At 37.1% G+C, this 26,528-nt stretch overlaps 1 protein-coding gene and 1 long non-coding RNA gene across 3 annotated transcripts in view; one reads left to right on the forward strand and one right to left on the reverse strand.

Moving 5' to 3' along the window:
- LOC143215912 (uncharacterized) overlaps nt 1-26,528 on the forward strand; it is a 234,547-nt gene that overhangs the window by 106,460 nt on the left and 101,559 nt on the right. The window lies entirely within an intron of this gene.
- LOC143215911 (facilitated trehalose transporter Tret1) lies at nt 7,832-20,682 on the reverse strand. Its single transcript, XM_076438519.1, has 6 exons — nt 20,380-20,682; nt 17,587-17,837; nt 16,785-16,987; nt 15,212-15,410; nt 12,849-13,137; nt 7,832-10,286 (listed from the first exon to the last, which is right to left on the reverse strand). The coding sequence occupies exons 1-6, from the start codon at nt 20,450-20,452 to the stop codon at nt 9,886-9,888; spliced, it is 1,416 nt and encodes a 471-aa protein (XP_076294634.1). The 5' UTR covers nt 20,453-20,682; the 3' UTR covers nt 7,832-9,885.

Raw genomic sequence — 26,528 nt, forward strand, 5'->3', positions numbered from 1 at the left:
TTTTTTCCTGGTTTTCCATAAAATGCCGGATCCAGTTAAATGATTAATAATATTTTCCCCCAAAATTTTAAGCAATTAGTTCAACATTTCTTCTGTTATAAAATTAGCGTCGGAACAGATAGAAAAATATAAATTTAAATAGAATCATGATATTAGTGACTATAATTTATTATTATTTATTATTATTATTATAAAAGCGTGGAGCGCTAAACTATATTAACGTAATCTTCGTGGTCGCTCCACGCTTTTATCTATCTAGTCACTAATGTCATGATTTTATTTAAAATATTATATTTTTCTATCTATTCCGACACTAATTTTATAACAGAAGAAATTTTGGATTAATTGCATAAAATTTTTTGGAAAAATATTATTAATCATTTAACTGGATTCGGTATTTTATGGAGAACCAGGGAAAAAATGATTTTCACCTTTTTAGTGCATTTTAATATAAGCATTTTTATATTTTAAGCGTGTATACAAAATTTCAGCAAGATTGGACTATGGAAAGAGGTTTAAAATTCGATTACAAGATTTGACGGATACAACAACACGGCAAGTTAATATAAACGTGGTAATAAGTCGAATTCAAGTACTTTTTCGGATGTGTCTGACTAAAACGTGCACGTACCACTTACGAGTAAGTAGAAATCCTCCGTGCTGGTCAGACACATCTGTCTAATTAAAAAAGTATTATTTAATTATTATTTCTGAAATTGTTAAAGAACTTGGATGTAGAAAATTTTGTACAAAAATCCTGTGTCTACTAATTATAAATGAAGCGAAACAGACAGATGGCCCATAGTTTCTGGTATCGGATTACGTACTTTGAACGCTCAACGACCATTGTCGCGAAATTCAGAGACATGTCAGATTGTTCGGAACACTTTACGCGACAGGCGTGTGTCTAAACACTCTAAACGACCTTCTGTATTATTCACGCGGCGCAGGTGTCTCGGGAACCCGAATGTGCAGCTCAACCCGAATAAACGTTTCGTCAACCTGACCCAACTGTGCTTCAAGGTATGTAATTGATAAACGTACCCAGCAGCCCCCGCGAATGTGCACGGCCACCTCAATTTTCACGCGAAATTGCCTGCACGCTGGAAGACGTCGACCCTTTAATCCAACATGTTTTCACTTGCAGCGCTGTCGGTGAACATGTTTACACCCCTTCCCTACCCTTAACCTTATCCTTGGACATTCAATCATTTCCGAAACTATGAAAATAACCATAAATGTCGCCACATTTTTGCAAATGTCAGATGATTGCATACGTTCGTGCCAGATTTTCGTAGATGTCGCAAACTGCACGGCGGAGTGTAACAAAAATATTATATATAATTGATTAATAAAGCTGTATTCTTTAAAATTTAACCATTGAATTTCATTTTCGCATCGGGTACGAACGAATGTAATTATCTAATATTTAACTGCCGGTCAAAATGACCAGTTTGATATCTTTCATCTTACAATTATTGAAATTATGAAGTTGCTTGCATGGAAATTGATTCGATTTTCTTTGTCAAAGTATTAGGTGGGCATCGAAATTCGCGACCTTTTGTTTCGTAATTCTTTCATTGTATCATTATAAGTTCATTCAGTAACCATTCCTTTTGAACTGTATATCATTGGAAAGCTCTGAATTTTGTGATTAATTTGATAGAAAATACTCGTGCTGAAAAAGTATATGTATACGAATGGCTTTGTTTGAGAAAATGAGGAGGTCGCGAACTTAGTTGCCAACCTACTAAACCAAATACATGTTGTAATAAAAACTGCACAGGATTCAAACAGATAGAGCTTTCTCATTTTTGTAAGCTGAAACATTCTAATCGCTTTCAGTGCTCGGTAGGTTTAGTGTTAAACAGAAGAATACAGGGTGTTCAAACCTGCTGTGATTCGGACGAAAGTTATACTGCTTCTGCAAACAATGTAATGGTGCCTGTAATTTTTTTAGAACCAAGGTGACCTTCAAATTTTTAAATTGGACACTATGTACTCTTTTATATCATATGAAAGTGCATATACCAAGACGAATTCACTCGTATAGGGTCAGAAACGGAGTCAGAAATATTTTCCGCGCGGAAAAGAGCGTCGAAATCTTCCCTTGGCGAAAATATATTCAAAAGGAACAATGCAGGTCTTCACCGAAACCGTTGAAGGAGTTCCAACACCGGAATATTGCTTCGATTATTCAAGCATAGCAACCGAAGGTCACGCCTGAATAAGTCGGCCTTTCTCCGGTTTCCATGATTCGTCCCGGAGAGAGTTCGTATAAAATTTCGTCGCGAATCCTCTCTCTCTGGGCATCGGAGGAGCCGATTCTGCCGCCATTTGCAATTACAATGCCGCGGTGTAATCCGCCATTTGCCGGGTTGTCGCAAGAGCAACGAGCCCGGTTCCTCTCGTCTGCCCTTGCCTAATGCATTAAGTCAACTGCGGCACGCGATAAAATGGCGCATCCCAGATCAGTGTTGGGCAAAAAATTAATCAACGATTGACGACTAAATTTCTACTTCAATCGTTAATCGCAACTAACAATTAATCTCCTAGTTTAGGCGTTAAAAAATTGCGGTCAACGATTAAATACTTATTAATCGTCAATCGGATAATTCATTAATGATTATTGCTGAAATTTAGAAATGAAATACGTAATCAGAACTGTATGAATACTGAAAAAAATGTAAACTGAGTTTAAGTGTATTGTCATTTGGTCCATAATACAAATTCTGTTTACGTGCTTTTATGTTTTTTTTCGATGATTCCTTTTTTTAATCAACGATTGACGATTAAATCAATCGATTGAATCAATCGCCGATTTATTCGACGATTTCTTCATTTAATCAACGGTTGACGATTAACTTCATCAATCGATTGAATCAATCGCCGATTTATTCGACGATTTCTTCATTTTATCAACGATTGACGATTAACTTCATCAATCGATTGAATCAATTGCCGATTTCTTCATTTTATCAACGATTGACGATTAACTTCATCAAACGATTGAATCAATCGCCGATTTATTCGACGATTTCTTCATTTAATCAAGGATCGACGATTAACTTCATCAATCGATTGAATCAATCGCCGATTTATTCGACGATTTCTTCATTTCATCAACGATTGACGATTAACTTCATCAATCGATTGAATCAATTGCCGATTTCTTCATTTTATCAACGATTGACGATTAACTTCATCAAACGATTGAATCAATCGCCGATTATTCGACGATTTCTTCTTTTAATCGCATACATTAATCAATCAATCATGATTAAAATTTTAATCGATTGATGCCCAACACTGTCCCAGACACGCATTAAAATCCGCCACCTTAAAAAACAAAAAATAGCGGAGCGAGAATAGGCAACCGTTGTGCCGGGGCTGGTTGAATAACGCGAAATGACGGCTCGCGATGGCCGGGGGGGAAATTCGAAGCACGTTGGCTACCGGAGCGATTCGATAAATTCATGAGGATTCGAAGAGGGTAAATAACGAGGCGTGTAGACAGCGAAATGCTGGAATCGCTTCGAGCTGCGTGCGTGATACGCCGGACACGCTAAATTAACGGGGAATTTTTTTTCTTGTGAACGACCCTTAAAATGCCGACTCTTTTTTCGCTTTCTTTGCAGGCAAACGAAGCTAGTTAATCTAGAACATTGCTTTATTCGAGTTTTTTCAACCCCTTTTACGCAAGGGGGAGAAAATCGCAAAAAATATTGCAACTTTAGTGTAACATTTTTAGAATATTAAAACTTGGATAAATTTTCTGAAATTTTTACCACGTTAGCGCGTACACGTTTCTAGACACAAAAAACCTTTTTCTTTTATTGGCCCATGTTCATTCTCTTTTGCAGAGCTACGGTTTTCCTCGATAAAAAATTTGTTTTGTGAAAAACATGCACAATATACTAGAAATTTCCGATAATTTACGCGAGCCTTTCTTTTCCGAGAAAATCCCTGAAAACTACAATATGATTTTGAAGAGTTGATGGAACATTATTAAAGCAAAAAGTAAAGTCAACATGATTCCCGCTTTGTAATATTCAAAGCGGGGCGGAGAAAATTTACATGGGAAATAACTCTTGGAAAAATGTTTTCACTGTATTCTAATCTTTGGAAAATATTGTACCTCGTTTTATCGGCGATCTTGGAGTTGAAGGGGTGAAAACAACCCCTAGAGCTACGAGTCGAACCTATATTTCTTTCAATATCTTAGGAACTAGAGATTAAGGGAATAAATCTTTTTCTTGATCCTGAAGTTCCAGATGGAGAGTCGAATAATAGAACACCTTAGAAAACTACATAATTTATTTAAATAATGCAATCAGAATTGATATGGTAATTTTATGCGTTTGCTTCTATTCTGTATAAAGGCAGCTATATAGTTTTTCAATTCTTTGTCTCGTACAGATTTCCTGAATTGCAGCGTATTTAATTATATTTCATTGAGAACATTAAATTTATATTGAGTTGGCAAGAAAGTAATTTCGGTATTTTTCAAGGTAAAAAAGAGAGAGATAGCCTAACTTTTTTATTCAAGCAAATAAGAAATTATTTGATTGATTGAAGTTCATCGCCTGAATAAAGAAATTCGGTTTTTTATTTCACCTTAAAATACCGAAATTACTTTCTTGCCAACCCAATAATTGGCTTCCGATTGTTACAATTTCTATGAATCTGTAATGTCCGTAAATCTGGACAGGACATTTATATAAGCTAGAAAATGGTGGCCATGTGTTTGTAAACATTCTGTTCAAATATTGTTGATCAAGCACACAGAATTACTGGTTCCAGTTCCTCGGTTGAAAGCGACAATAAATCGACGTATTGTCGTTGTCACAGCGAGCAGAGCCGTGTGTGTACGCTTGTACCCGAGTGTCTCGTATTCTTCAAAGCTGTTTTCGCTTTTTCCGTGGTTGCCGGTCGAGTTCATTCATCGTCGGATAAATATTATTGATAGAGTTTATGAAATGCGAATATAAATGGAAAAATCCTGACGAGCACTGGCCGACCGGACTGGTCCGGACGAGAATACATAACGCTGGATGGATCGGGGGCTTTTAAAAGTCGATTTTGACATTTATAACGCTGCGTCACCGCCGGCAACGTCGAGAGTGACGATGCTTGATGGTGGTTTATTAAATGTCTACCTATCTGTCGGAAATTGATAAATTCTTACCGGTAATTGCTGTTCTTAATCGTCACACGTTCAGTTCGTTCGCGTCGATATCGCGCCGCGGTGTTCAATTAACGCGGAATTTGTCGTTGAATCGATACGACGCCGTTACCAGTGATTAATTTCCTTCGTTTACCAGGACATTTTCCATCCCCGGCAAATCAAACGGTACTTTCTCCCACCAAAAACCCACCAGTTTAACGTCACCGTCGCCGTGTACAAAGTACTACAAAGAAATTTCTGCTTCGTGAAACACGATTTTATGAAATATTTGATTCTGCACAATTTCTGTTAATGTTGAAACTATGGAAGATTGAATGAAGTAGATATAAACTAGGCACGCGGTTCTACAAATGCAATTGGAGATAGCATGCAACCCATTTAGCAGCTCAAAAACAAATCTAATAATAATTAAGTGCGTCGCAGATGAACGTACGAACTACAATAGGAATTATACAACAACCTTTTGTTAATTTGCAATGGAAAATTCTAGAGGAACAAGACAATAAAATGTCCATTTAGAAAATTAAAAAAAAAATTAAAATCTCCCTTGATTGAGGTGGTAATATTTAATTTATGTTTTTATCGATGTTTTAAAATTATTATTAATTAAAGGATATTTTTGTGACTAAATACAAATGTAGCATTTTCTACTTTTTAGGGTGGTTTTCTAGAATTGTTACGAATTTGCACGTAGTTAGGTGAAACCCACACCTAACTTTTCTATTTTCATTTCAATCGTTTATCAATTGTACATATTATTTTATTTTCATACCTACAGATAAATTAAGACAAATTTAAAAATATCAGAGTATCATTGTATTTTCTATAACTACAGTGTGTTATACATATATTTTAGAATAATTGAGCAGTCGAGTCACACACTATTCTCAACAAGAACGAAAAGACTACGTCAGACTTAATTATATCTTAAATGACGGGCAGTGACTAAAGAACAAATGCAAAAGCAAAATTGCTTAATGTGTTTTCTTCTTCACACATTTAAAGGCAACTGTTTTCGGCCATTAGGAACGTCCCGTGTTTTTAGCGGTGTGGTTTCTTGATTACAAGCTGTTTAGGATTTTTGCCTCCCTACAACAATGATTTATGTCTCGAGGAAATGGGGTCGACGAAAGATTCTGTGAGATATTGCGTTTCCTTCTATCTTCGTTACATTTCACGAAAATGTGTTATTGATATTCTTGTGTTACAGCTGTTGCAAAAAGCTGGGCTTTTTTCATTACAGATTGTTCTGTTGGAAGTTAAAAATTGTTGATCACAATTGTCGTAGATCTCATTCTTTCTAACTTCTTCACCTTCCGATCATTTTGTAATCATGTGTTATTGTGTAGTATTTATTATGTAAATGAAACATTTTGATTAGAAAAATACCACAAATAAATGGGTGAAAGTCCCAGAAAAGAATAATGAAAACTAAAGAAGTTTCTTGGCCAAGCAGTGGAGGGGATATTCGTTTTTCGTAGATCGTACGGTTTCCGTTTTCTTAGATCAAGGCTGTGCTGTGTTTCCGTTTACGTCCGTGCTCAGAATTGGATGAAATTTTGGGAATAGGTTCTTTTTTGACTAAAATGATGATTGTCAGAAGGATTTTTTCGAGTTGCCAAAACATCCGCCGTACTCACCGGATCTCAACTCTATGAACTCCAGCGTTTGGTCGATTTTGGAGGCCAGGGCCTGTGCTCAGCCCCATAAAACTTTCGAGTCGTTGAAAAAATCTCTGCGCCGGGTGTGGGACCGAATGACGTCAGAAGAGCTGCGGCCCATAGCCGAAAATTTCAAAACACATTTGAGCCTCTGAATCGGCTCAAAGGGTGGCCACTTCGAAACTTCTTAAATATATGAATACTAATGGTCTATGTTATGGTTGTTATCATTTGGTTTTTAAAAATTCGTCGATTTGACAGAATTATAATAAGAAATGTTTAACTCCGTTATTTCTTGTCACCCTGTACAACAAGTATACTTAATTACACGGCCCCGGGAATTTCAAAGGCGAAGTTCCCGGTCGAATCGTGCCCACGCGACGACACTGCCCCGGGAATCCTAATTCTCAGGTAGACACAATGGCTGCGTTCACGGCATTAATTTTACGAGCGAAGTTTCGCAATTTTACGCCAGACATCGCGGAAAATGTGATCGTATCGCGCGTGCCGCGCCGTCGGCAACGGCGAAACTTAATATTCCGGCGCGCCGTCTGATTTGCCTAAATAACCACATTTCTGCTCGATTAAGGCGTAGGACGCTCGTTTTGTCACTAAACGGCAATCTACGCGATAATTATTTGCACTTTTCACCCTGTGATAACCGCGGCGCACCGCTCCGACGAGCTGCTAATGAGTCGGGAACCCTCTGCCTTGCTAGATTGGGGAAACTATCACTAAACTTCAGATCAGGAATACATTCGTCAAAAAAATCAATATGAACAATTTAACGCTAATTCTAATATTTTTAATTTAAGATTAAAAAGTTCGTAAAGATGTATCCATGAGAAATTATTCAATAAATTTATTTTTATGAATATACTTATATTATTGAAAAAATTTTGACAAATGCCTAAAGATACGCAGGCTATTAATAACGTATTAAAAACATTCAAAAATTTCCTTCGTCTATTGGTAGGTTTCTTTCACTTGAAATGAGATAAAATTTTTCTGGTATTTTACAAAAGTACATCTCATAAACGCGTATAGGTGCGCAGCAGTTTATTTATAATGTATCAAATACATGTAAAAATTGCTTTAATCTATTTTTATACAAGTAATTGTTATTAAATTGTTATTAAAAATACAAGTAATGCTTCTCTTGATATTTTATAAAATTTGTACATCTCGTAAATGCCTATAAAGATACGCAGTTCATTTATAATGTATCAAATACATTTAAAAATTGCTTTAACCTTTCACAATTCAATGAGATAGAATACAATTAATTTTGTTAACACATACTTTCCTATACATTCTGTATAAATTCGATAAATGCACAAAGATACGCAGGTGATTAATGATGTATTAAAAAGATACGTATCGGGATATGCAAGATCGAGTGTTTGTCTTCTCATTTATAAAAATGATTTCTGCACATTCGCGGAGGTTAAGCGCGCATAACATGCACCATGTTCAGCAACGCACGACATTGGATCGGTTTGAATGGTTCCGCATTAAGAGTCGGTCCAATTTCAGACCGGGCCGAGTATTTTTATTGTCGCCATTGCATTCCGTGACGGAAATATAAACGGTGTTCTTAATGAAATCGTTCTTCGACTCGGACCGATCGCGCTCGTTGTGTTATTTTTGCCAAAAGGTTGCGCGAGGGGGCGCGGATGCATCTGCGGATGCATCTGTTCGCGATATATCAAAAGACCGAAACAAAATACGTCTGCGAATCTTCATTGCCGTTTTTTGGCTAGCCGCCAACGAATGCACGCGTTCCGTTTAATGTCCAGCAAAAATGATTAAGGTACGCGAAGAATTAAATAATGTTCAGAACTCCCCTTTTCATTTTTCCACGCTTTGTTTGGTGATTCGCTTCTCGCTCGAAGACACTGGGATTTGGGTGAAGCCATTTTTGTCGGTGGCCATTTTGTTCCTTAGGGAAGTGGTTGCTGGTGTACATATAATATAACTAATCAGTGGATCAGAAGGTTTTATAAATTAAGAATATAAAAGTGTAATATTTTTAATCGTATCTCTTTATATGAAACGACGTTGCTGTTGTCAATTTTTGTTGTCATTATTTTCTGTTTAGGTAGATTTTTGTTATAACCGTGACTGACCGCACGCCATAGCCATTCGATTGAAAAATCGAAAGATAAGCGGAAACGAGGCGTGTCTACTAAAACCGCGGAGAAAAATCCGGCAACGCGCTCGCGCTGCATTGCGGAGTAAACAAGCAAATATTTGCTGGGATGGTTTACGATTGAATGCCGTTTGAAACAATGATACGTAATCCCGTCAATTTTTGCGGTTTCCGGTTCACGATTCAACTAGGAGAAGTAAAAACGCTGGAGACCATTCACACGCCATAGTTTCCATTAAAACCCTCTCCTGTATGCCCGCAGAGTTTTCGGTATTTTGACAGCGCGGATATGCGGGATATATTCCAAACAATCCGACGGGGACGACAATCAAAGGCAGGAATATTTTGAAAAAGATCCAAAAAATATGTTGCTGAATAAGGGGTTTAAAAATGTCCTTCCAACGAGTTATTATCTTAATCGGAAGAATTCTTGGATTTGATGCATTTTTATCGAAAATTTCAAATAGTAAATAGATGAAAATAATAATTTAATCAAAATTATTCAACAAGGAAAAACATTTCCATGTACATTACCGTCTAAAAGTTTCGAAGCAGTCGCATTGTTTAGTTAACAATATGTTCATTTGTTAGGTTTAAGTTGATTCTCTCATGTGTAACAAATGTATAGATTTGTTAGCACAGTATACATATATCCCGTTAGTCCAGTAAACAGTGTGTAACTAATCTTTTTTAACACTAGTGTAAAATAAAACAAGCACCGGGACGTTTCATCTGCAAAAAGCTAATAGAAAGTATCAGACGTTTAAAACCAATCGAATTAATTACGATTGTTACCGTGGATACATTGGAGGGATCTCAATTCGATACAATTAACCGAAGTCTCGGGAACGTCCAATTGTGATTGCGGGTCCACAAGTAGCCTATCAGGTCTCCTCTATTGCTCTGTCGGACTCTTGACCGAAGTGCTCCTCCTGGACCTCGATCAGGCTCTTGCCGGTGCTGTCCTTGACCACGATGGCGCAGAATAGGGTGGTGAGCCAGCATATACCGGCGGAGAGCCACATTGCTTTGGTGGCGCCGAGGGCAATGATCATTTCGTCGAAAGTCAGCGTCGCGATCAGGGACACTAGCCAGCCGAAGCTAACGACGCCAGCTGCAACCGGAAGCCTGACTTCCACCGGCAACACGTCGCCTAATAGCGACCAGGAGATTGGACCTAGGCCGATATTGAACGCCCCGAAGAAAAGGATGATCCAAGCTGGTGACATCCACGAGTAGATCTCCTCGTACTCTGGGTCCCCGTCCCGCAAGCTGAAGAACCAGCCTGCCAACGACCGAGGAATATTGTCACTTATTTTACCCCGATACCTGCCATCGATTTATATTAGAACGATATCGAGGTGTACAGGGCGAGCTATGTCAAGTGGCCAATTGAGCAGTCTTTTGCCAGAGTGAGGTTACTATTACATAGCACTCGTTTTATGGGATATTGGGATTTTAGTAGAAATCTTGGAAAATAAGATTTTTAATCATTCTGACTGTGGTGTCGAAAAATAAAAATGCAGCTCCAATTTTAAGATTTCTACTGAAAATATTGAAAAATAAGTTTTATAATAAATTAGCTTACTTAAAAAGATTGTAATTCCAATTTTTTAATTCCCACTGGGAGATGAGATTCTTAATAAATTAGCTTACATAAAAATATTGCAGCTGCAATTTTAAGATCTCTACTAAAAATATTGAAAAACAAGTTTTATAATAAATCAGCTTATTTAAAAGGATTGTAATTCCAATTTTTAAATTCCCACTGGGAGATGAGGTTCTTAATAAATTAGCTTACATAAAAATATTGTAACTCCAGTTTTAAGATTTCTACCGAAAATATTGAAAAACAAGTTTTATAATAAATTTGCTTACTTAAAAAGATTGTAATTCCAATCTTTAAATTCCCACTGAGAGATGAGATTCTTAATAAATTAGCTTACATAAAAATATTGTAGCTCCAATTTTAAGTTTTCTACTGAAAATATTGAAAAACCAGTTTTATAATAAATTAGCTTACTTAAAAAGATTGTAATTCCAATCTTTAAATTCCCACTGAGAGATGAGATTCTTAATAAATTAGCTTACATAAAAATATTGTAGCTCCAATTTTAAGTTTTCTACTGAAAATATTGAAAAACCAGTTTTATAATAAATTAGCTTACTTAAAAAGATTGTAATTCCAATCTTTAAATTCCCACTGGGAGATGAGATTCTTAATAAATTAGCTTACATAAAAATATTGTAGCTGCAATTTTAAGATCTCTACTGATAATGTTTAAAAGTGACCATTTTTATAATGTAGCAATTTTAAGATTTCTACCGGAAGTATTAAAAAATGAGTTTTTTAATGATTCTGACACCTCGTGGTGTCTAAAAACGATTTGAATTAAATAAAAAAAGGGCAGTTTGTCTTGCATTCCCAGTAATTTATGCTGAAAATTGCCAATTCAATTTACAATTCAATAACGAGCATAAGTTGACAGGTTCTACACTCAGCCTTGGACCTGAAATTGATTTGTCATTTGATGTTTCCAATAAGCGTTCGAATTACCGATTGATATATGGTCTATTTTGACGTCGCGATGTGTGTTATGTAGCACGCGCCTGAAGTACTGCGGAAGAGCTCGTATTTTAATCTGGATCGAAGCCAGGTTCGAGTTACGTCTGGATTAGGAATACGTCGAATAAACGAGTCGATCGTTTCCTTCGAAATTTTGTCGGACACAAATAAACAAACACAGTTATACTCGAGCTCTCCGTATTAGACCTATACCGGGTGTTCCCCTCGAACCGGCATAATTTAGAAATGCATCTAAAAATGTCTAAAAAGCACTAATTTAATTAAAATAATTTTTTAAAATTATAGTTGAATAACAAGTATTCGTTAACGCACTAATTTAATTAAAGAACTAATATTAACGAGAGTCTCGTTCCAAATCATTTTTTAAAATTATAGTGAATAACAAGTATTCGTTGACGCGACTAAATATTAAATGGAGGAAATTACGAGCGTATCAAATTTATGGAAGTACCGCGGCGACAATGAATTGCGCTTGAAAACTCGATGAAATAATTGCTGATGTATTAGTACAATTAATACAAAGTGAATCGTAATTATACTAAGCCGTCGAATTCGCGGCGCTAATTGATTGCTTTCCCGTGAATTGCAATTTCGAACCATGTTAACCTGCGTGGTAATAGTCGCGATTTCTAGTCATTTATGATTACAGTATTTACGTTTAGAATTACTATTGCAGATATAAACACGATCTTTCGATTACATTGACGAGAAACTTGTAGAACTAAAAATATTTTACATATGTTTTAACTAGAAAAAATAACGAATTCTTTTGGAACTTCAGGTCAAAACAATTTTCAGAAATTAGTACAATACAAATTTTCATAAATTAGTACAATACAAACTTCAATCGAATGTACCGGAGATTTTAATCATTTTCAGAAGTATAAAAATCTGCCCCATTCAAGAGAAAAAGCCAGTACCGGATTAGTCACGTGACATTGTGACAGAGCCGAAACATGTCACGTGATCGGCCCGTGGAGGAAGCGTGGGGGAAAGTCGTAGAAGAGGAAGGTAGAGTGGGGACCATGGTTGCCATATGCGACCCTGAAGCCTGCCTTTGCTTCCCCCACTCTTCTGGGAAGAGTAAGGGGCCTGGCGAGACTGGCATATGGTAACCCTGGTGGGGACACAAGTCTTAATCTGGCGACTCTATGCACCACTGACAAGAGAAACGTTTCTACGGTATACATAGAGTATAGAGCGTCGCGGAACAGAATCGATCTCGGTGGATTGTGCATCGACAGATAGAGAGCTGTTTACCTAACAGTATCAGGAACAGTCCCATGAACGAGGTGGACACGGCGAGCAGAATTCTACGTCCAAGTATGTCGACGAAGAACGTGGCGATGAGAGACGCCAATATTTGAACGCTGGCGACGAGCAACGTCTGCTCGCTTCCGGTTAGCTCGCCGGATCCGATAGTGTTGAAGAGCGTCAAAGCGTAGAAGATCATCACATTCACGCTGCTCAATTGATGACCCAATACCACTCCCAGACAAGCTACGAACGACCTCAGGACTCGTAGATTTTTTATGAGCTCGAAGCTCGACTGAAATCGATTTGCCAAATTAACTGACAGTTCATTTATCAATAGACAGCGGATTTTATGCATGCATTTAAAAAAATGAGTAGGTGTAATTCGACACGGTAAAAATATTAGTAGAATTTAAAACACTGCTATATTATCCTCGACCAATTAGACAAATTAAGTTAGTTGAAAATCGGGTAGAAAATGTTTATTTTGCATAAAGATCCACTGTCTAGATATATTGTACATATTTTGTCGATTATATTATAGTTATCTAAATACTTTTTAATGTATTCTTTTCATTTCATTCGATTGTCTCATGATACCTTTGTTATTGCCATTTTTTTTACGTGTGTTCTACTACTCGTAGTATTGCATTATTTAATGAGTACATCATTTAATAAGTTAGTGTATCACATGTTCGAGATTATTATTATATAATATATAACATAACGTTTTTGATGAATTGAATTAAGATTTTGGGTTTTATATAAATTTCGTTCTTATAACGTGAACGGTACATTTCCATCAATTCGGGAACGTCGGGGCTATTATGGTATCGCATAAAATATTGAAATATATTATAAATATTAGCGCTTATTTCCCGGATTTTCAATCGTATCGAGCTTTATTTAAATGATGCAAGCGAAATTGTGTATTTGTTCGTTTGAATACGATTGAAACGGTTTCGAACAGATTTTGTTGGTATTATCATTTTCCCGTTGCATGGTTATTTGTATTTCCGCTTTTCACAGGAGAATTTTAGTATACCGAAGGAACGAGATGTTATGAATATCATGACAGAAATAGATTATATTCACAACAATATTTCCGATCGTGAATTTTCACTTTGCCAAAAGTATGTACATTGAAAAAGCAATAATCATTAAAATAATTATGGATTTCGATGCATGTACGAGTCGCAAAAATTTTCAAAAATAATCTAATAAAAATCTCATCCTTTCCGTCATGGTTAGACAGCGGATTCGATGCATTTATAACAAAAATGAGCAGGTGTAATTCGACACAGTGGAAACGTTAGAAGAATTTGCAATTAAACATATTGAGAAAGAAAATAAGTTTCTATATTACTGCAGTTGGTTGCAAATCAGGTAGAAAATTTTTATTTTTCATAAAGATCCGCTGTCTAGTCATGGTATTTAACTCGAACTATCAATAACACTTCTAATACAGGAAATGAAATTCTCAGTTTTGGTATTTTTGAGTGCCCACAACTATTCCTCACAGTGCTAAATAGAATGCAAATTGTACAAACAGTAACAACATTTAAAAATACTGTTGTACTCTGTTTTCCTCCTGTTTCTTGTAATTCGTAAAGAAACTTGAATTTGCAGTTTAATTATAAAGCGTGGAATCGCTATCTATGGTGGTCTGATGACTGAAATTAGTGTCGCTAGATAAAGAAACTCAAAATCTTTGTGCTTATCTTATCCCCTCTTTAACTCATTGTACTACTTCACAATAGTCTTGTCTGTCACTCGGTAACTTACAATGAGACTTCCGTGCGCAGACAGGCCGCACAGTCACAGAGCTGTTTATTTTTGCAAATTCCACAACCCACCAGTTGCGTTGTTACAGGACCACCATCACTACTAGCCGCAATGAGACCATGGCAGTGAAAATAGGCATTCGTGGATGTATTCTCACGAACGTACAACTGTTCATAATAATAGCGAATATCTCTAATCACCCAATAATTTTCAATAATTAACCTTTAACTACCCGCGCTGGTGTAAAAAGTACACCATTATTTCAAAAAATGCTGTCCCATCACAGTGCGACTTCCCGCACCACTGCCGCTTCATGTAACCTGCGCCCAATGTATACTACACCGCGCGAGTACTTATTGAAAATTCAGGGCGCCGCGGGTAATTAAAGGTTAAGCGAAGAAATAAATTCCTACCGATTTCGAGGTAAAATAAAAGTTCTCTTGGACACTTCTTCAATTATTATCGCGACGTTTCGAACAACCAATGGCTGAATTATTAATCGCTTGAAATTATTATAATAAAAAAGGAAATTCACTTTTCGTGGTGAGAAAATTGGATAAAATGTCTCGACACATGTGTTTTACCTTTGGCGGCTGAGTCATGCGAACCAGTCGCTTCATTTCACTGACTTCGTGCTCGATATCGCTGGTGTTGCCTCGATACCATCTCAATGATTTCTCCGCATTGATCTCGTCGTTCCTCGACAAATAGTAGAAGGGACTTTCGGGCAGCAATTTCGCGAGCCCGATCGACAAGCACGCGATCCCGCAAATTGAGCTGTACCTTCACGAGAAAGAATTGATTTACACACCGTTTCCCCGTGATATTCAAAACGATTCGGAACAGCCCGGAACACGAGAACAGAAACGCTATCAAGATCTCGCAAGCTGTGCTTGAAAAATCTGTCGAATCCCAGACCGCGAATGAAACTCGAATTTATACGACACGTTCCAGCGATTTCATAGTTATTGCTCGGGCGCACGAACACGGAATATTTCCTTAGTACACGTAACAAATTGTGTATTTGTTGACGATTACTAGCAGACTGCGAATTTTATGGATTTTCGACAAAAATGAGCGGGTGAAATTGAAAACGGTGTAAAGATCGAAAGAATTTACAGTTTAAAATAGAATAACTTTTTTATAATCGTATCAATCGACCTGATTTCTTTATAATCAATTAGAAAAGCATTAGTTCACAAAAATTAGAATTAACAAGGTTACGTAAAAATACAGAAGGCATTTTTTAAAACTTTTTTTATTTGGGCCCTTAAAGAGAGAAAATTTAAAATATATGTTTGGTAGATCTATGTTAATTATACACATGCTGAAAAATTCATCGAAATTGATTAACATACACACGAGCTATTAACGAGCGGTTAAAAAGGGTAAAAATCGTAGTTTATAGATCTACGAAACATATTTTAAATTTTCATTAAGGGCCCAAATAAAAAAATTGTAAAAATTGCCTTTCTTATTTTTGCGTGTAACCTTGTAAATTATAATTTTTGGAAAATCTTTTTTTCACATCATTTCGTAAACCAATTCTTCTAATCGATTACACAAAATCAGGTCGTTTAGTACAATTATAAAAGAAGTTATTCTATTTTAAAGGGCGTGCGAATACTTTTTACACCCACTGTTTGTACATCAATATATTTTCAACTGATTTAAGTGATCGAGAACAGAAAGAAGAATCCTTGAAATTAATGCAGCCTATTTTGCATAAAAATTCGCAGTCTAATTATTACAGATGAGTATGAAAATTTTGCATCATATTTCTAATTTTGCCATTTACGATTATTCTTTAAATTTCAACTATACACGAGCAGTTTTCTGGGCCAGCTAAATTTTCATATGGTAATAGCTAACAACAGAAATAATCATGAGCATGTTTACACGAAAAATTGTTACGCTGCCGTGTCTCTAAAAAATCCGCCTTCCTCAAGCTACAAAAATTGATTGGAATTGAAATTCGTAGGAATCGCGATTCATATCGACGCGAACTAATGGAAGCAACGCGCAGCTGGATCATGAATTATTTAAAATAAAGCACAGCGCGGACGGTAATCGGTTCCCGTCGGGTTTAAGGACACGGTTCCAATTTCCGAACGATACGAATCTGCTAGCTCGCAGCGATTTCAATTACGTTCTTACTTCCACACGGTCTCCTGTTCGCCGATCATGTGAGCCACCACGAACGCGTACATGACGCCGAGGTTGATGAAAACTTGAAAGAACGACAGCAGACGTCCACGGATCTTTTTGTCGGCAACCTCGGCCACGTAGAGCGGCGTCAGGACGCAGAACACGCCGGAAGTCACGCCGCAGATTATTCGGCCGATCATCAGCAGTATCGCCTGCGATTCAAAGAAATCCCAAACACTTCCTCTTCCGTTTGCAAACAAGTAAACAGTCGTTTTCCATCTTTTCCAGCTTTACGACTACACCTCCGGAGGATTAATTATACAACTTTGCAATGGTTAAATATTTACAAACAAAAAAATGATGGGACACTGCCTGAACTATACCCTTTCGACGGTGCGAACGTTTTTTGGAAAAAGTTTTATACTTTCCGAGAGAAAAAGAACTTCCTAAAGATCACTTTCCTTCTACTCGAAGTTCTCCGATCGAATGAAAATGATTTTCGTACAAAACTGGGAGAAAGTACCAATTCCAGACTACAGTTTATCTCCACGCAGACCGTAGATCACTACGCGCCCGACCCGCTACAACTTCGTCAATTTCCAGAATTTATGGCGGCCGTTATCAGCGCGCAGGAACGCCGTTCTTCAAGAAAGAGAGATCCTTTTTTCGGAAGTTCTGAAGCGAGGTGCACGTTTGAGGGTACTTTTGGCCCGTTATCCGACCGTATCCTTTCCCGGAGAGTTACGAGGGGGAAATTCCCTCGCGAGAGGACATCGTCTCGATATCGAGGAGAAGGTGATCGGTTCCTTACTTGTTGTCCAGCGATGCAGATGAGAGTCCAGCCGACAACGAGGGCCGGCATCGTGCCGAACATGGCGGTCGGTCGCGTGAACCATTTGACGATGAACGGCGCTAGTATGGCTCCGGCGAAGGCACCCGCGTTCAAGATGCATCCGATCACTCCAATTTCGGTGGAGGTGGCGTCCAGGTGATTCCTGAACACTTCGCCGGCGCTGGAATTCCATCCGAGCGAGACGCCGAGCGTGAAACCGCCGAGGGACGCTGGAATTCAGCGAATAAAGACGACCGTCAGCCAGAGCTGTGGTACTGTGGTACTAAACCATACCCCCACCATAGCCTACTATTGCCCCTCCGTCGCACAGTGGTCTAAACGGGCGATTTAGCTGGACAAAACCCAAAAAATGGAAATCCAGCAGGAAAATTTCCCGCTTCGGTAAATGAGAGGTAAGGTACCAGGTAAGATGAACCACTGCTGTTTTTCCCCTTTTATCACCCCATAATAAAATATACCCCCACGAACAACTCATTTTTCAACTTCGTATTTCTTCATCGTCGTTCGACACCTCACTATTATAAAACTTAAATATATTGTTTATTTGCTTAAAAATGAAAGTATACTTCAAACGTATATAGCATTCAAACTTTGACAGTCTCGCAAAAAAAACCTTTAAATACCTTTAGGATGGAACATGTTGGAACATCTTTATAGAAGTCTAGAGTGTCCGAAAAAATCAATTTCATTTGCACGAACTTGCACACGTTTGAATTTGAGACAGTTTTTAGTAATTCAATGTCGATATATTTCGAATCATCTCTATGATTCTCTTCTACGTAAGCCACGAATGACAAAAAGATATCAAAACATGATTGGAGTAAAAGTGATATCGTATTTTTGGGCCCCTAAAATTTATGCGAACAATTTTGAAAATTTATAATTTTTTTTTAAATTTTGAAAATGATTTTTTTTAGAAAAAAAAATTTTTTCGATTAAAGACGCCGACCAATTTAGAGACAACAGGCGATAGTAGAATAATAATAGAATTGTCACCACGATGTTTTGAACATTTCGGATAATCTGGCAAGAAAATGTTTCCAACAAAAGTTAATCGATACTCAGTCATCTATAAATCCCAATAAAAAAATTTTACAAAAATTTTTTTTTCTAATAAAAAAATATGTTTATGTTAATTTTTTAAACACCACTAAGTATTTTTTATTACATATTGTTGTAGCTGGTGTCAAGACGAATCCAATGACCTACTTAACTACGGCTTTAAGTCTTAAAATAATGCTAGAATAATTTTGTCCAGCTAAATCGCCTGTTTAGACCACTGTGCGTCGTGTTCCAACGCGCCCGCGCGCTACACTCACCACCGTACCTCTACGGATACAGTAGAGTGATACGCTGGTGAGTGTAGCGCGCGGGCGCGTTGGAAAACAACGTAGGGGCAATAGTAGGCTATGGTGGGGGTATGGTTTAGTACCACAGTACCACAGCTCTGGCATCACTGCCGTCAGCCCACGTCACTCCCACTTCTTCTCAGAGCCGCCAGATCACGACTTGTGCCCCCACTCTACCTTCCCCTTCTACGACTCTCCCCCACGCATCCGCCGCGTGGTCACGTGACGCGTTTCGTTCGGTCCAGGCAGAGAGGGGGAAACTCTTTCCCCTGAATCGTGCTTCCTCCCCTCATCTGGCGACTCTAGTTCTCCTGCGACCCTCTTCTCCTTTGATCCGTGATGTCGCAGTCGTCCACCCGCTAATTGCCCGGCCACGTTCTTAATTTACCCCGAGCGACGCGAGCTCGGCCCGGCCCTGTTTCATCCGCGGAGGTGAAATTTGTTTTCTGAGAAAAGAGCGGACAAGGGGACATTCGGCGACAAAGAACGCCTGCCTCTTTGTCGGCTACCAGGTTTTTCCAGCTCCTGCAACGGGTCTATTCACAACGAATAGTGATTCCGGTTCGCTGGAAAATGAACTCTGCGGAAGTATCTGCTGGTGTGATTTGGAAATTGATCGGGGATTTTGGTCCGACGTGAGTGGACTGTGAAGGAAGTTGCGCGAGGGTATTTTCGATATGGTTTCATTTTACGTGGACCTGTGATACTGAATGCCCAGAATTTATGTACGTTATGTACTAGTTTAGTACAATGTAGAGTTTTAAATGAAATTATACTGATGAACTTTATCTTCGAATTTTTTCTAGCAACTCTGGTTCCCTCAATTATATCTGTTACAATTTCACGTGTATCTTTTCACAGTGGTAATGACAAGAAAAAGCAATTAGTAATAGAAATAATAATAAGAATAAGAAAATAGTTCGTTGTTTGTTTCATTCAGAGATGCATTGGCATAGCATTCATTGATGCGTCCAGATGCTTGTATATCAAAGAGAGGATCGAAACGAGGATCAATACGAGGATCAAGAATATCAAAATGTATATCAACACTAACTTGTATATTATCATACTCGGTGTATATGAAATGAAAAATATAGGAAGTATCGTTACTCTGCCACTAAAAAGTATAAAAAGTCTAATTACTAAATGCCAACAATTAACACAGAACCCACCAAAAAGCTGAATCACTTTTCGAAAATTATTTTAACCCTTCTACGTCCTCCGCATGTGAAAATTGTATTCGTTAAAATCTCCAAACAGTGAAATAAACATTATCAGATAATACAATCTACCAAAATTTTAATCTTAAAGTTTAAAGAATCTCACGATTCGAGTGGAAAGACTGTGTAGTAATTAATGAAACCTGCAGTTTCGAGAAAAGCGTCAAAAAAGGTTAGCTCACCAATGAAAGCCCCGACGTATTGTTTCGATTTTCGTATCTCGACGACGTTGTCGTTGATCGATCTCGTGGTCATTGTTTCCAGGATGTCTTTCGGTAATTTTCTGCCCACGATGACGAAACCATAAGTTGACCCGATGGAATCGAGTTACAACTGAACCGAACCCCGGTTTCGATGCAGCGATATCGAGTTGACATATCGCAAAGTTGATCTCGCTCACCGTTTGTTTTGCAAAACATTTGCGCGGTGCAGTTTGCAACATGTCATTTAATTGGGGCATTCGATTCAACGTTGAACGCATACTCGGTGGCAACAATATTACTGATATCAACTCAAATCGACAAATATATTGACAATTCTTTCAGATTCCGAACTACTCTGACCAAAAATAAATTCCCTCTTCACAAATTTTTAACGCGAGACACAATTTAATTCAATATTATTTCTAATTTAATCATCAGAAGTTAAAGAGTTCGATTGAAGTGTTTAATCCTTCCAAACCACTATAATTATTAACATCCTAATTCTTTTAAAAGTGATTCTGCATAGGACACTTGTCCCTATTAATAGTTTTCGTATTTAAATAAGTAGTCAAAATTAATTTGAAAAAAATGAGACAATTATTAAGGGAGCATTGATTAAAAAGGCACATTAAAAGGGGGCATGGTTTAAAAAGAAATAATTGATCAAGAAGGGATTTAATATCCTGATAAGAATTAATAATTAGAGTCCTAAGAAACACTGCACTGTAAATTATACCATTATAATGACGTAATCTCATTTGTTTTTCAATATTTAATTATGTTCCACCAATCCGACCATCTTGAAACTATTTTTACATGTCAGATAAGCAACAGAACATTGTTCTTGAATTTTTTAGAAGTGGTCACTCGAAGGGTTGCTTGCAATTCCCACCCCTAAAGAATTAAATGATTTTTTTCTACCCTTAATAATTTGATCACAATGGTGAAAAAAATGTATGATACGAAGGAGGTAAGTTCGAGTATTTTCGTTTGCTTTTTATCTGAATGTCTTAATTAACAACCGAGAAAAATAATGATACAGTTAAGGGTATTTACCCTCATATCATCCTTATGCGAAGGGTTGGCGACTTAAAATTTTAGGGGTTATCTTTCAACCTAAAACCATTGTTTTCCACGCAATATCAATAAAAATTGTGGAGGGGGGGGGGCGCTGGACCAATCTTAGTCTGCTAGACCGAATTTGTTAACTTGAGAAAAATATTCCAATAAAAAGAAAGAGTTGGAGAATCGATATAAATTCTGAACGGATGAGTTTATAAATAATTAATTAAAAAATATTGTTAGTAGCGTAGAGATTCCTCATTCCGCAGAGGAGCTGGATCAGAACGTACCCAGGCACCGTCATCCGAGTCTTAATTGGTCCCAGGTGAAACGAGGAAATTTCAGTGCGACTAGTTCAGGAACTGGTTGCGGAGTGAGACTGTATTGGAACGATCTGAGCAAACGGCATTGGTTTCTTCGTCTGCGTCAGTTCACCCTTGTCATAGAGACCATCAGGTCGCCCAAGTAATTGGATTACCGACTATATGTACGTATGTACACCACTGGCCAGCGTTTCCATGCACTGTCGATAGTTTACAGACAGTTAAGTGGACCGCGCGACACTAACTGCAAACCCTCGATTACATATACTCCATTTATCAACGCTGCGCTCTTCGCGAGAACCCATCAGATCCTGGACTAGGTCTGGGTCTTGTCTCGAACGGCCGACTGGATGCAGAAGGATTATGCCGGCCAGTAGAGTGGCCAATTATGTCAGCAGAACACGGCCATAACATAGACGTATCAGTTCTGATTGCAATCGATGAGATAACGATTGCTTTTCTTGGCATCCTCGCAGCCATTACCTCCCTTGGTACGTACTCGGACATTCGGTCTTCAATGTGACCATCACGCTCGTCGCGGCATCAAGTCGTTCACGATTCCCAGATCATTGTTTTTCAGACATGAAAACAACTTTTCGGGATAAACATACAGTGACTCCCACTAATATTCGGACACTCTTAACCCGGCGTTAGTTAGGTGGGGTCTCACAGACCCCAGAGATTTTAGATTGATTGTAACATTGTAAAAATGTTTCATTAGTTAAGTATTTTTGAATAATAAAAATTTAATTTCGTGGATCTGCGTTTTTACTCTGATAAATTGCAAGCCTCTTAAGCAATACGTAATCTTATAATTATAAAAAAAAACGTATTTATTTCTATAATACAATATATTATTTCGGTGGGTCTGTGAAACCCCACCTTACCACTTACGATACATTTTCCCACCTTACCAACGCCGGGTTAAAAACACCATCACTTTTTTAATATTGGACTATGCGATTTGAATTTTTATAGGAAGCTAGAGCAATTTGTTTACTACAGGGTCTGAAAAGAAATTTTTTCAAAAATTGCATTTGGTCGGAATTGTAAAGGAAATACTGAAATTTGTATTTTACAACTTTTCTATGCGGGTCTATATTGAAATTATAAAAAATACGTTTTGTAGATCTGTATCAATTATATGCACCGTCAAAGTTTCAAGAAATCGTTTGGTGCGGGGAAAAAAGACAGGCATTGGTAGATTTAAGAATTCTTAGAATTATACTGCAGTTGGAGGCCGAAAATCGTGAAAAACTGCAATTTTTATCATCTTTAAACGTTTGTATTTAATTGATACAGATGTACGAAACGTGTTTTCTAAATTTTCCATATAAGTCCACATAAAAAAGTTGAAAAATACAACTTTTAGTATTTTCTCTGCAATTCCGACAACTTGCAGGATTTTCAAAATTTTTTGTCGCGTTGTGTAGCAAACCGATTGTTCTAACTTATCCAAAAATTTCAAGTTGAATATTCCAATATTGAAAAAGTTATGGTGTTTTTAAGAGTGTCCGAATATTAGTGGGAGTCACTGTATGCATACTTGGTAGAAAGGTTAAAATTATTTGAGATCGTCAATCTATAAAATTCCGAGTAATTATTACAATCATAAAAGACCAGCAAATTGCAAAACTTAATAAAATTTTAAATATTTCGGAACAGAAGAGCATTCAACCATATACGAATTTTGATTTACAATGTTCACTTAAGACAACTTTAAAGAAATCTTTGTATAAAATATTTCTATTAAAAACAGTATTGGAGAAACGTTTATTGAAAATGCTTAATCCAAATACAGCTTTGAAGGAACATTTGTTTGAAATGTTTATTTAAGTGGCAGCTTTGAAGAAATCTTTATCTAGAATGTTCAATTGGAAGGCAACTTCAAAGACACCTTTATGTTAAAATGTAAAAGGCGGCTTTAAATCATAGAAAAGGTGCTTTAAATGCACCTTCGCGTAAAATGTTCAATCAAAGGACAGTCGTTTATAACATTTACTTAAAGAACAGCTTCAAGAGAATGTTTTATTTCAGTCCATTAAAAATCATCATCACCATACACTGGTATATTAAAATATGAATTACAACATAAAAAAGCTCGCTCTAATGAGAAGCTTTTGTGCTTCACTTTTTTAATGTTTAATGTTTCCCTGGAGATAAATACTCCTGGGAAGCAGTGATTCGTTTTTGCGCCGAGGGGGGATTTTTTTGGATATGTGATCCGTGTTAAAACTAGCACGGCTGTCAGAAAGGGAGATTTTAATATAAGCTATATAGGCGAGGATGCGTGCTCCTTCTCCCTTGAGAGCTTACAAGCTTCTCCGTTTCATCTTATCTCGGCTCCGATCCATCAAATAAAGCCATGTCGGTGCAACCAATTTTCACATCAATGCCACTTCAAGATTCGCGATGCAAGGAGGCAATCTTGTACCGGATGTCAGACAATGTCCCCGAGCATCATGCTGCTATAAAATCAGGCGACACCTGCACGAAAATAACTTTTTAAATATGCATCATCGATGCCCTTGTCCCGCGTGTAACGCTTTTGTAATCAGATTTTCCCTCGTGAATATTGTCCAACATTTTTACACTTTTGCTCTGCAAAGCCGCAAAATTTTTTCCCTCTCTCGTCGTAGAACATATTTCAAAAACGCAATGTATAAGTCTTTTATAATATTTGTTGCGATTAATTTTTTACATAGGTACACACAATAAGGCCAGGTAATATTGAGAAGCTTCGTTAAATATCTTTTGTTCAGTAAAATTAATATAGTTTCGAATATTAATTCATCATTTAGTTGCAATACTCCTTTGTTATATTCCAATATTCTTCCATAAATATTTGAATGATTCTGTTATGTATGTTGTATTAATTTGAATGTTCAATGCAAATTTTCGGTGAAATTAATGAAAGCACCGGCGAACTTTAACAACGAATTTGTTTGTTGTAAAAACCGTTGTCGACGTTGCGAAAAATGTCTTTGTAAAATTCGGGACACGAAGATCGCCCAGGGCCGGGCATAAAGTTGATAATTTTGCAGTCAGAAGGCGAACGAGATCGATAAATTAATATTCACCACGACCGTACCGAAATTCCTGGAACCCCGAGCAAGTCGAATTTATGGTTAATGCATGCGTTTAGGCACTTTATTGGCGTTCCATGGCACCCCCCCCGCATACCCATGATCGTTCCAGCTAACATATTATCGTTACAGGGAGCCGCGTGCCACCATTTTGATGGGACATGAAATCATTTTATGTGCTCAAGGCATTGCTATTTTAAAGAGCTCTTGAAAAAAAGCACGCTCAAAAATACTCCAAAGAGCATGAACATTGCTCACAAACGTCACTCAACAAAACAAGAAAAACAAGAGAATGTAATGCGCACTTTAAATCACAATCAAAAAATAAAATTAAAAAATGAAGGACGTACTTAACTAGAAATCATTGGAAGAGGCATTGTTAACACTTTACCTACCGGAAGCCTATTGATAGGATTTTCAATCATTGTGTTGTACCAAAAGAAAGCATAGAAATTTTCTTTTACATTGCAATCTTAATTGAAACTATTAGATGACGATATTGTGGGTGACTTGTTAGTTCTCAATGAAAATTGCTGTTTCCATTGAAGGTTCCATTAAAAAGTGTTTAGCCACATGTTCCATAGATTTGTTAAAATTATGCAATAATCACCGGTCGGTAATGTGTTAATACAAATACTCCACAGAATATGAAAATCGGTAGCAAACGTAATGAGATCAATAGAAATTAAACATGGAATTTGTTTGTCAATGAGTAACTTAATCTTCGGCTTGTAGAAAGAACAATTACAGGTACAATTAACTAGAACTTTCTAAATAAAATTCTTAATAAAAACACACCAGAGGATGTACATAATAAAAACGTGATTATGTAGTGCTCGTTAAATTACAGAGGCTGCTGTCATCGTCGAAATAAAATTGTTTAATAGAAATGTAAGGGATTCCAGTTACTGGAATGCAGAAAGCAGATGTCGTGTTTTATTTTTCAACGCAATCCTCCTCATGGTTGAACAAAATTTGTAGAGATAAACGTGCTGGCTTACTATCTCCACCACTATGTTACTCGTGTCGCGTGACAAAGCTGATTACGTCGCTTTCCTCAAAAGTTACATCTAAAAGCACCTCGGCAATTTAACAGTAACAATTGCGTGACACGTGAGAGCCAAATGTTTCCAAAACACAACAGAGTTGTAAAACTACGTTTATTTTCACTAAACGAAAAAATTTGTCTGCAGAAGTATTCGTGAAGTTTTATTGATCTTTGGGAAATTTTCTAATCCAAAACCACGCTTATATTAGAATGCACTAAAACGGAGAAAATAATTTTTTTCCTGGTTCTCCATAAAATACCGAATCCAGTTAAATGATTAATAATATTTCTCCGCAAAATTTTAAGCAATTAGTTCAAAATTTCTTCTGTTGTAAGATTAGTGTCGGAATAGATAGAAAAATTTAATATAAATTTAAATAAAATCAATTAAGTGATTTAAAATAGTTAGTGACTATTCAAATAAAAGCGTGGTGCGCTAAACTATACTGACGTAATCTTCGTGGGCGCTCCACGCTTTTATTGAAATTTATATGAAATTTTTCTATCTATTCCGACGCTAATGTTATAACAGAAGACATTTTGAACTAATTGCTAAAAATTTTGGGGAGAAATATTATGAATCATTTAACTGGATTCGGTATTTTATGG

Source organism: Lasioglossum baleicum, chromosome 14 (assembly GCF_051020765.1).
Source record: "Lasioglossum baleicum chromosome 14, iyLasBale1, whole genome shotgun sequence".
In the NCBI taxonomy this organism is placed as follows: Eukaryota; Metazoa; Arthropoda; class Insecta; order Hymenoptera; family Halictidae; genus Lasioglossum; species Lasioglossum baleicum.

Coding starts and splice junctions, on each gene's coding strand:
- LOC143215911 (XM_076438519.1), bottom strand. CDS start 20,452: ATGACCACGAGATCGATCAACGACAACGTCGTCGAGATACGAAAATCG. Junction 17,838..20,379: donor ATACGTCGGGGCTTTCATTG/GTGAGCTAACCT, acceptor GCTGAATTCCAG/CGTCCCTCGGCGGTTTCACG. Junction 16,988..17,586: donor TCTGCATCGCTGGACAACAA/GTAAGGAACCGA, acceptor TTTGAATCGCAG/GCGATACTGCTGATGATCGG.